This window comes from Ammospiza nelsoni, chromosome 19, assembly GCF_027579445.1.
Source record: "Ammospiza nelsoni isolate bAmmNel1 chromosome 19, bAmmNel1.pri, whole genome shotgun sequence".
In the NCBI taxonomy this organism is placed as follows: Eukaryota; Metazoa; Chordata; class Aves; order Passeriformes; family Passerellidae; genus Ammospiza; species Ammospiza nelsoni.
In genome coordinates this window covers 8,669,853-8,681,505 of record NC_080651.1, presented here as the reverse complement: position 1 = coordinate 8,681,505, position 11,653 = coordinate 8,669,853, and the positions used below count along the sequence as shown (strand labels likewise).

General features: G+C 56.9%; 1 protein-coding gene across 1 annotated transcript; it reads right to left on the bottom strand.

Moving 5' to 3' along the window:
• Positions 1-248: 248 nt before the first annotated feature.
• Positions 249-11,419, bottom strand: XYLT2 (xylosyltransferase 2). The gene is made up of 11 exons (XM_059485821.1): positions 11,285-11,419; positions 5,915-6,386; positions 5,284-5,459; positions 4,792-4,994; positions 4,322-4,402; positions 3,955-4,171; positions 3,374-3,550; positions 2,280-2,542; positions 1,977-2,172; positions 1,256-1,589; positions 249-887 (listed from the first exon to the last, which is right to left on the bottom strand). Exons 1-11 carry the CDS (start codon positions 11,417-11,419, stop codon positions 565-567), a joined length of 2,577 nt encoding a protein of 858 aa, XP_059341804.1. The 3' UTR covers positions 249-564.
• Positions 11,420-11,653: the final 234 nt, after the last annotated feature.

Sequence of the window (11,653 nt, the reverse complement as noted above, 5' to 3'; positions counted from 1 at the left end):
AAATACAAACTAAAGGGCTGGGGTGGAAAGGATGAGATGTAAACCCTAAGCCAGCAGCAGCTCCGTGCACATGGCAGGTTTTGACTCATTCTGCTTCTGCCTATCCCCAGTCCCTCATCAGCCCACCAGAGCAGCAGTCAGCAACAAGGGCCATCCTGCCAAGTTCTAGTCTGGGGTGGGCAGGATGCTGAGCTGGTCAAGAGCCTGCCCACTCACCAGCCATCCCTCCCTCCCTCCCACATCACCCTTTCCTGAAGCTCCAAGGTCTGGAGAAACACACAGCTTTTCCCAGGTGCCTGCCATGCCCCCACAGGGATGGGCACTCCAGCACGCTCTCCCTGGCCAGCAAAGGCTCATTCCCACAGAGATGGGCAAGACGCACCTCATGCCTCTCTGCCCAAAATATCCCACAGGAGAAGGTTTTCCCCTGCCTGGATGTTCCCATTTTCTCTTCCTTGAGTGACTACGGTGCAAATGGCACAGGGTGATGTGGTCCAGAGACACCCCCCAGATCAGAAACGGAGGATGCACCCTGCTCCCAAGGCTGCCCTCCGGCTGCTCCTGCTACCTCAGCCGCCCGTCAGGTTTGACAGGCCCCAGTTCTGATTTGGGGTCTGGGGAGAGGGAGCTCCAGGAGGTTTTGCTGCAGGTCTCCAGGGGAGCGCAGGCAGAGGGGCTGCTGACACAGACATTCGCTGCAGACCAGAAGGTGCCGATGGCAGCGTCCGCCCAGTCCTCCAGCTCCTTGCCCGTCAGCCGCGCCTTCTGCGCCGCATCCTCCTCCGCTGCCTCGGAGCGCGGCAGGTTGAGGATCCCGCTCAGGCCCTGGAAGTTCTGGTCCATGTACTCGTTGCGGGGGGGGCCACCATGCAGCCAGCTGCTGTCATCTGGGAAGGAAAGGGAGAGAAAAGAGAGGGGATGAGCAGTGCAGCAACATTCTGGCACCCTGCGGGTCCTACCCCCAACTCCAGCTGGGGCACAGCACCCCATTCCTTTGCAACCCCAGCTCCCGTCCAGCACAAGGAAAAGGATGCTGCTGCAGGAAGGATCTCACTGACTTGCGCCAATGGGCTCTCCACAGCTGCCAAGAGGACAGCTCAGTCTAAGGATTCACATGGGCAAGGGGCACCAGTGCAAAACTGGCTCCAGCCTGCTCATCAGCTGCAGCCCAGGGGGGCCAATACAGGGGGGAAGCACTTTGGACTGCCCACAGGGACACCCTCTCATCCAGCCCCAAACTCCAGAGCATCCTCACCTTTCCTGAGAGGCTGCTTGCTGTTGAAGGTCTGAGGCACCACCAGGAACTGGTTCTCCCCCAGAGGCTCCCAGAACTGGAGGAGGCGGATGGTCCAGACACCAGGGCGCAGGGGATGGTTGAGGGGGGGCTTGTACTGGGTGAACTCTGCCTCAGCATCCACCGTGATGTCGTAGGAGGCGGCAATGACATAGGTGGGGTCAATCCACACCACCGTGGCCGTCAAGTTGGGGCCCCGTGACCACTTCTGCATGGCCACCGGCTCATCAAAAGGCCCCATCAAGCCTCCAAAATTGCGGAAGAGTCTTTCCTTGGGGTCCCACTCTGTGCCCACCTGGAGGGACAGGAAGCACAAGCAGTGGGACACTGGGCAAGGAGACACTATCAGCTGAGGTTCTGTGTTTGACCTCCCCAAAACAGAGAACACATAAACATTGGCGTCCAAAGCAATGGACACTCCACAGATCATGCGCCAGCACTAATTCAACTGTGCAAGGCCTCCTGCAGCTGCAGGCACTGGATCTTACCTGCCTCTGAAAGATCCCCTGAAGGCCTACTCACCAACAATCAGCTCCTCACAATAAACCAAACTCCCAGACAATGGTTTCTTTTCAGAAACAATAGCAGCTCAGTGTCCTTCTGTCCCCATTGCACGCAGGTGGGGCAGAGGAGGAATGGCAGCACAGTGTGGGAGAGCCAGGGAGAAAAGTGCCACATTTACCTCTAGGTTTTGCAAGCGGTTTGCCTGCCCTCCATGACCGGACAGCTTCAGAGCTCCTTGGGGCATCATCCACATCTCCAAGGATTCAGTCTGCCCAGTTGCCAAATTTTGCACTTCCTGCATCACCAGGTAACCCTGGAAACGGTCGTCATAGAAATATAAGTGCACACTGGAGGGGAATCCTTGAGGCTCAAATCTGGAGAGACAGACAGAGAGGTTGCATATCTGAGCATAAGCATACTTCCAGCACAAGACAAAGGTCTCCATTTGGAGCCTGGGTTGAGACCACAGAAAATCCCCTACCTGCAGAGCTTGTCAGCCTTGGCTGCCGGCGTGGAAGAGGCTTTGCGGAGCCCCAGCCTGGAGAAGGCTGTATAGAAGGTGAGGGTGACATCGGTGAGACCGCCGAGCCCATCCACACGGTCGTAGACGTTTTCCCAGTAGGCCTTGATGGCCGGGGTGTTGGCGGGGTAGCTGCCGTAGAGGTGCGTGTCCAGGATCTCCAGCACCTCCTGATTCACCGTCGACTCAAACTTGCGGGCAAAGAAGGTGGGTCTGGAGAGTTGCTGGAAGAGCACAGGCATTTCTAACAATGTTGGGGGCACCCACTCTGCCCTCCCACTCCAGCAGGATCCATCCTACCCACTTTGAAGGCACAGGCAAAGGAGCAGCACGGCACAGCCAGCCTGAATCTGGGATCCTCTATGACACCAACAGTTACTGGGAATGCAGATGGGTCCCCATCTCTCCCACCACCTTCCCCTTTCTGTGCCCAGAACTAGCCATGTGTCATCCAGCTCCTTTGCTGCAATCTTTACTCTGATAAGCCCCCACCCACCAGAGCCACTGCTGAGCCCTGCATTAGCTCTGGCCAAGTGGCACAGCCTGCAGGAACAGTGTCTTGGGCTCTGCAAGCCTGGAACTGCTGGAAAATCCTGCCACAACTGCTCTCTTCAGGGCTTGCTCTATCTCCCCCAAGCCTCCTGTGTTCAGTCCACATCCCCACACACTGAGAGCATGGGAGACATTTCATCACAAGGCATTTTGACCTGCCAAAGAAACAGCACTCTGAATGGGTTTTACTATAAAGGCATTTCCCTCAAGTGATACATTTGCAGGGAAAGAGCAGGAAAACAGGAGAGAAAGTCTAGGAATAGGAGCAATGCTGCAAGCAGAACCTTGGCTGCAGGGCAGGACAAGTCAGGATAATCAGGATACCTATTGCCTGTTTACAGACACATCTACACTGAGCCCCACTGGGGAACCTGGTCATGCTCCAGTCTCTTGCAGGGACATGCACAGCAGCCGGCACTGCAGCCAGGGTGCCCACAGGACAGCTCAGAGAGAAGAGGACAGGGAGGGGAAAAAGCAGGAAGAGAAAGGAGGATCTTTTTCACCTGTAGCCGAAGGAAGTCCTGGGGTTTGAAGTCATTTGGGGAGCACCCGCACCAGTCGACTATGTGTTTATATTGGCACTTACAGCCCAGCTTCCGGTTCCAGTTGGTCACTCGGAGGTTGTTATCGACCAGCGTCTCACAGGCGTGGCTGTTCTCCAGGACCGTGTGGAAGAAGGACTGTGCAAGGCAGAAAAGGGGCAGGACACCAGGTGGGATGGAGGACAGGTGGTTAATGGAGAACCCTACTCATACAGAAGGGCAGACCTCAACTGCTACTGAACAGAAATTTCCCCGTTCCCAGTAGAGGGCAATATTTGAGGGACCAAGCTTGCACCAGTCCTCATCTGGCCCAGAGGGTGACTGGACCTAAAGCTGGCTTGTGTGTAAGCATTGACCCCTGACCTATCTGCTCCTCTCTTCCCTCTTTCATATCTAAGTCTGGAAAAGGGGAGGCACAAAACTGCCTGAATGGAACCAGCAACACCCTTTGCAGGTACCCAGAGCAGGGATGAAGTGGGAAAGATATGTGTGGGAAGAAAGTGGGAAGAAAATCTGCCCTGTGGCCCACAGGCAGCACCCACCTCAGCTGGCAGGAGTGTGTAGGTGTAGAACTGGCGCAGCTGGGACACCAGCTGGTCCTCAGCATAGACCACATATTCCACAAAGCTGCGTGTCAGCGAGAACCAGTCAGAGCCCCCGTCCACCACGATGCCCTCGGGGATGTGGCGCTCGCCCAGTCGCCACATGTGGGAGTCACACTCGTGGAACAAGCGGTCCAGGCCCTGCTTCTTGATAAACCTGGGCATGGGGATGAGGAGTTAGGAGTGTCAACCACCTTGCAAAGTTCAGATGCAGAACATCCCCTCCCTGCCACAGCTGTTTCAGTTATTTTCTGAAACCCCTTGTTTTCTGTTCCTCCAGTTCAGCTCTGCCTCTAGCTGAGATTACCTGGCGTTGTCTCGGCCATGTGACTTCAGGAAGTTCTTATCTCGGTATTTGGACAGGAACATCACCAGTTCATCATTGGTCCTGAGGTGGAAATCAGGAATCATTAATACTGCTGGGGTGAAGCAGCCCAGTAAACACCCATTCTGCAAGAGCCAAGGAACACAAAGCTGCTGACTCAAAACCTTGTTCCACCACTGGGCAGACACAGACACAGCCTCTCTGCTGTCTCATGCTTCACATGCATGTTCTCCTACAAAACCCAGACCACAGGAAAAAACAGCTTCGGAGGTACTTGCTGGGCTCCTCTGCCTACATGGGTCCAGCCTGGCCCCAGAGCACCATCACCAGCATGTGGGTGCAATCTCCAACCCCCTCAGCTCCCTGCTCCTCCCTGCCCCTCCCAAAGCTTCTGCACCCCCAAACAGCCCCAACACTCCAGCCCCCCTCCCCTGCCCCAGTAAGGCACTCACCTTGTGGGGTAATCAGTGGCACTCAGGTTGATGAAGAAGTCCCAGGGCCACTCAGACAGTTCCAGCAGGTCCTTCATGCTCCGCAGGTACATCTTCAGCAAGCTGGCACCTCCCCAGATGGTCACCATGCGCCAGGGTGTCACACGGATGTTGGGGTAGTGCTGGGCCAGCTCCACAGCCTCGCGATGGAGGTAGTTGGAGCGCTGCCAGGGAACACGGCTCACCCTTAGCAAGGAGCACATCCTCCCTGCCACCAGCCCAGAGTCAGCCCTTGCAGCAGCCTCCACAAGGAGAGAAGTATCAAACAGGGCAGGGGGGATAGATCCTGCTTCCGTGGGGTTGCAGAAGTAGCGGCAGAGGGTCACAGCTCCACAGCAGCGAGGACTAACCCTACCCAGCCACTTTCCTCACTCACCCATGCCTCAGCTCTGCTCCCTCTCCCAGGGACCCATGGAGCACTGTTAGCACCCACTCCCTCACCCCTGCACACACCTTGTCAACGTGGATGTAGAAGAAGTGCTGCTGGTGGTACACGGCCTTGATGAGCCGCTTCAGCTGGCGGATGGCCCTGCCATGCACCACCAGCATGTAGGCAATGCGCACAGGCTTGCTGGGGGGGCCCTGCTGCAGCCGGCTTTCGTCCCACTGGATCACAGGGCTGACCTTGCCTGCATGGGGAGGGAGAGGGCTGTCAGCCACCCCCATCCTTGGTGTCTACTACCTGGAGCTCCTGAGCAAGGCAGGGGACAGCAGGGAAGCATTCAGCCTTGGGCAAACCCCAAACTGGCTGCAGTCCCAGGGCATGGTGGCACATACAGCCCCTTGTGTTACACTGATGGGGGATTTTGGGAAAGGGGATGGCTTCCCCTGGTGCCTCAAAACAGAAAATGCAGCTGAGCCTGACTCTGACCCCTGCAGAACTGCAGACTAGGATGAACAATTTAAGAAGGCTGGCACAATTTTGACTGGATTACAGAGGCAGAGGTAATCTCGGAATCAGTGACAGATTGAGGCTGCTGTTTGCCAGGTGGGACAGCTTGGTGACATACAGAAGGTGGCCTACCAGCCTCACAGGGATATTCTCAATGCCCAGGGTAACCAGGAGAACTCCAGTAGGACTCACCTGAGAGCTGGCAGTGGCGAGGCACGGACTGGGGCATGAGGCTGCCAGCCCGGTGCAGACACACCACGTTGGCAATCTCCTGTTGGCACTGTTTGCTGCTGGCCCGGGCCAGCGCCGACAGGGCGTCCTTGCCCGTGATTTCGCACTTGGGGGTGAAGCTGTTGTCAGTGGGCTGAGGAGCCCCCTCCACGCTGCCCGTGTCACCCTGCTGGAAGATGGCCAGCTGGGCCTCCCCACGCAGCTCTGACAGGTTCCTGTGGCTGGAGGAATCCAGCATGGCCGGCAGCCGCCACCCTGGTTTGTGCCTGGCCGTGACGGCTCTCACCACCTTGGACACCGCGGCCCCGGGGCTGTCCGGCCGGCCCCACCAGCGGCCGTGCTTGCGGCCGGCGCTGCTGCGGCGCCCGGCAGAGCTGTCCGAGTCCTTGGAGCCGTCGCTGCTCTCGGGAAAGCCAGCCTTCTTCTGCCGCTCCTGGTGTGTTCATGTGGATGCACAAGAGAGGACAGGCAGCATTAACTTGGGCCTGCTGCTCCCTAGATCTGTCAGCATCCTCCTCAGAGCATCTGTTCCCAGTCCCCACAGAGCTCAATGCTGCAGTATGGCAGAGGCTCCAGGAGCAACTGCTGAGCAGCACAGGACATTACACAGCCCCTTCATCACCCAAAACCCCAGGCTAAGACCCAACAGCAGCCCCCTGCCCACACCCCCATCATGAGGGTAGCCAGTCTCACTCTCTGTGGCTGGGCTGCAGACTAAATGGACACAGTGGGTTGTGTCTGCACCAGCCTCCCTCTGAGGTCTGCCCACCTGCAGAGACATCCCTGATGCTGGAGATAAGCACTGGACTGTACTTGCTGGTGATGGTCATTTCACTGTGAGATTATTGGACCAACTCTTCCCTGCCATGACCATGCTGTGAACCCAAGCCCAGCACAGCCAGAGTCACAGGCAGCCACAGCTGCGCTCTCTGGGCTGAAAGCACTGGACAGGAATAGACCAAGGCCCTGCCCATGCACCCCTCCCTGGATCCTGGCTCCCCATGCTGGGCTGGGGCAGGCACTGCCATCACCACCTTCCCTAGAAATCCAGTCACAAACCTCCTGTGGACCCCAGTAGATGTGCAAAGGGAGCACTTAATTACGCTTTGTTACCTCAGCCAGGCTGGCTGAACAGCAGAGACAGCCAGCCTTGGGGAGAGCAGGGAGCTGGGAGGTTTGGGTGCTGCTCTCGTGGGAAAGAACTTTCCCAGTGAGTGTACCCGTGATGTCAGGGCCGTGTGCTCCGGCTCTGCAGGCACTCCTGGATGACAGACAGGCAGGGCTGTTCCACACAACCCCCAGCCTTCCAGGGCTGTTCCACACAACCCCCAAACTCTGCCCAGCAGCTGTGCCAGGCACCACGGGGAGCTGTAAGGAACAACCAGGGGTGTTCCTGAGCAGCAGCTCACAAGGATGGACAGATGCCTCACAAGGACAGCAGAACTGAACCAGCCCCTGGCACAAGACTCCCCTGAGGGTGCAGCTGCTGGGAATGTCACAGCCAGAAGAAAGCACAGAGTGAAAAGGCTGGAAAGCATCTGGTGTGATCTGCCCATTTCAGAGTCCTCAGACTACCCATGGTGTGCTGGCACAGCCATGGCCAAACCACTGCTTAAATCCCAAAGGGTTGGTTCAGCAGGGATCAGCCAAGCCTGCCTCCACCCAGACAGGTGTCACAGGCAGTGACCCTTCATTAGTCACCATGCAGGACCATCTGCTCCAGAGCTATAAACCTGTTTTCCCCACAGAGCATCACAGGAAAGGGCAGCTGGAAGGCCACAAGTGAGGAGACAGTATCTTCCACGCTCCTATAGGAAGAGACTTGCTGATCCCACTCACATCCTGCACTCCCCAACACACCTGACTGTGGGGACACCCCCTATTCAACTCCCACCTGTGGTTACAGTCCTGCTCATCCCCCTGGAAGGAGCCCTGTTCCCAGCTCAGGACCATGCCTGGCTGTTTCTCCCAGTAGGGAAGTTGTTAGAAGCATTGCCAGCCCTTCCAGAGCTGCCAGCCAAGGAATTCCAGGGTTTCTAATTATTGCACCACAGCAGAGTGATCCCTCCACCCCAGCCTGGCAGGGAATGGCTCCGGCCACATTGTTCTGCTGTACTGAAGACCTGTGTGGGACAGTCAGTGAGGGTACCCATCCCCTCCTTCTGACACACAGATGACTCCAGGTGCCAGCCAGAGCTCACTTAGAATCACAGAATCATTTAGGTTACAAAGACTCACTAAGATCACCCAAGTATTAAACCCCAGTCAAAGCCACCACTAAAACATGTCCCCAGGTGCCACATCTACCCATCTTTTAGATACCTCCAGAGTCTGTGACTCCACCACTTCCTCACCCAGCCTGTTGAAGAACTTCACAGCCCTTCTGGTGACAGTTTTCACTAATATCCAACCTAAACCGCCCCGCTATAACTTGAGACCATTTCCTCTTGTCCTGCTGCCTGTTACTGGAGAGACTTGTCCTGTTCTGCTTCCTCCAATGTGACACTGCTGCCCCAGAGTGAAACAGAGCCATGGGGCATGTATCCACCTGCACCCCATCCCCTGCACAGGTCCCACTGTGCCATGGGTCCCAGTACAGCTAACAGCCCCTGGTTTCTGCAGGATTCCCTCTCTGCCTGGCTGACAGCTTTCTGCACACACCAGCACTCATCAGACAAAAGCAGCACCAAAATGTTCCAAAGTCATCAGAGGAATCCCGAGTTAAAATGGCTGGAGTAAGTCCCCTAAAAAAAAACTCTGTCAGGAAAAGTAACTATCAAGGAATCTCTTCTCAAGAAGAAAAGACACTTCATAGGAAGCTTCTCCTGTGGCCACAGCACACAGAGGACACCAACACACCAGCCCCAGAGAGGTGCCACCTCCTGCCTGGACAAAGATAGGAGACCAAGTGGCTAAAACACTGCAGTGACAGATCCTCTTCTCCACCCACAAGGAAACTCTGTGGTTTGAGTTTTACTGGTGCCAACCCCACCACGGACTAAGAGCTTCAGGAAGCTTCTGTGCTCATCCAGGAGCTGTGGGTGTCACAACGACAGAGGCAGGATCGCTCTGGTCTCTCCGGCTCCCACTTGTGTGGGGAGACACTCATGCTGACCACAGCAGGAGTGGGAATTTCCTCTCTCATCCATCACTTTGGATAGGAATTGTGTTGTTTGATCCTGGTGGAACAAGACTGATTTGGTTTCCAGGGGGAAACACAGTGCTGATAGGCAGATGGACACAGACCCAAATACTCCTAGTCTGCACTCCATAAAGAATCTGCTTGGTAAGCAGAGGGTGCCTTGCAGGACCCCAAAATAGGGCTTGGGAAGAGAACTGATGGATCCAAGAGGCACGGCCAGCTCCACAGCACTCCCAGGACTCCAGTGTCTCTTACTGTCTCCACAGCCCATTCATGCTGGGGATGAGCTGTGCCCATTAGTGGGAAGGAGCCATTTACTGTGGCAATTAAGAAATCCCAAACTGCCATGAATCCTCTCAGGCCTGCAAGGTCAGACTCTCCTGGGACTGCTCCTCTGGCTTTACCAGAAATGCCCTTAGGGAAATGGTGTCTCCTCTAGGTCTGGCCAAAATCAGACAGCAGGCACAGAGACCAAGAGCTCTGCATTTTGTAAGAATTGAGGTTAATTGGACTTTTCCCAGCTTGCTAATGGGTTCAGGCTGTCTGTGAAGTTAAGGATGGTTCTTGTCTCCTCCAAAGAGGCTTTCAACTCCCAGGACTGCTGGTGGTGAACCAACTCCTCTCCAGGAAAGGGGACCCCAGCTGAACAAACCTGTTCAGCTGCCCAGCTCAGGGATGAGACATGGGGAAACCAAGCAAGGCAGAATGAGCCAGCCCAGGAGGCTGTGAAGGGCAGGAGCAGAGAACAGCAGACAAACAGTGCAGGATGGTACAGAGGGAAGGAGAAGCCAGGATGGGTGAAGTAATTTGATCGAGGTTACAGAAGAGGCAAAGGAGCAGTTGGGCACTCCTCAGTGCCAGATCAGTCTGCTCTCATGCTTCCAGTGCCTCCAGATCACGATCCTCTCCTTGGAGCCACATTCACTCCCTGGTTCTGTGCTGGTGATGGGCATATGGCAGCACATGAGGGTGCTCATGGCCATTTCCTGAGGGCCAGGAGGAGCCCTGAGGCTGGGAATTCACCTGCTGAATGAGAGGTGTCACTCCAGAGACCTTCCCCACAGCACGGGGCCGCCTGCTCCCCTTCTCACCTCTTTGCTCTCAAGGAAAGCCTCCTAGACCTGCTGACCATGGGATCACCCTCCACACTAGGGAGGCAATAGGAGGCTTCAGCCACCGGTCCACACAGACATAGCAGACCTGGACACAGTCTGGGCAGTTCCCAACAAATAAACAAAACGAAATAAACAAAACCAAACAACCCACAGGTGGGAGCTTTGTTTGAAGGTGGCAGCAATGGTTCATCAGCCTGGGTCTTCTTTGATACCTTCTCTGTGTCTGACCTTGGGCAAACTCCTTCACCAGACCATGCCTCAGTTTCCCCACACTCACAAGAAAGAAGTGATGCATTTGGCCTTAGCAGGGTGCTCTGGTATAAAGACATCAGGAGCTCCAAAAGGTCCTTGTACTCTCCCACTTCACAGGAACACCTCTCACCAGAACAGCTACACAAACCTGACACAAACCTGCCAGCTCTCTGAACTCCATGGTTTTTGATTTGGGTGTCCCTGACCCCAGTTCCCCACAACATCCCCCAAACCACAAGTGCAAGATCTCCATCAAGTCCCTCATACTCCTCAGTTTATGCCAGACCCAAAACAAACCCCCTGGGCCACCAGCTCCCCTTCTCAGGTGCTGTGACCCTGCACCGCTGCAGCCAGAAGTGCCCAGGCAACCTCCCACTGCCCACCCCACCACCAACACCTTCAGCAGCCTGAGGCTGCAGGACCCCCATCCCGGGAACCCCATCCCGGCTCTGGGCCTTGCCAACCCCACAGAGCCCATCCCAGGAACCCCACCCCGGGAACCCCATCCCGGCTCTGGGCCTTGCCAACCCCACCGAGCCCACTCTTTGTCCCCGCCCCAGCCCCCGAGCAAGGGCACACTCGCTATCCCCAGGGCACTGTCCCTCCCCAGGGCTCCCCCACGAAACCCCGTCCCAGCACCCATCGCCCTCCCAGGACCCCCAGGCCCTCAGCCCACCTCGAGCCCCTCGGGCCTCCTCGGTCCCCGCGTGGTCCTCAGCCCCCTCACGGCCCCCCAGCCCTTTCATCGCCCTCCTTCAGCACGGCCCACACCCCCTCCCCGGCAGGCCCCGGCCGCCCCCCTCCCTCCCTCCCGCGGCACACCTCGGCCAGGCCCTCCTCATCGAGGCCGGCGGAGCTCCAGAGCACGAGTCCCTGGAGCAGGAGGATGGCGAGAGCCGTGGCGGCCGCCAGCCGGTAGCGCCGCACCAGCTTCCGCGCCCGCCCGCCGGCCACCATCGCCCCGCCGGCCACCATGGCCCGCCGCGCCGCCGCCACAGCTGCGCATGCGCGGGCACGGAGGGGCGGGGCTGGGGCTGCCGGGGGGCGGGGCACGCGGCGGGGGCGGGGCCTGTGAGGGAATGTGGGCGTGTAAATGAGAGTGAATGAATGTGAGCTAATTAGTGTGTGAACCGCTAATTAATGTGAGTAAATGTGAGAGTGAATGAATGTGAGGTAATTAGTGTGTGAACC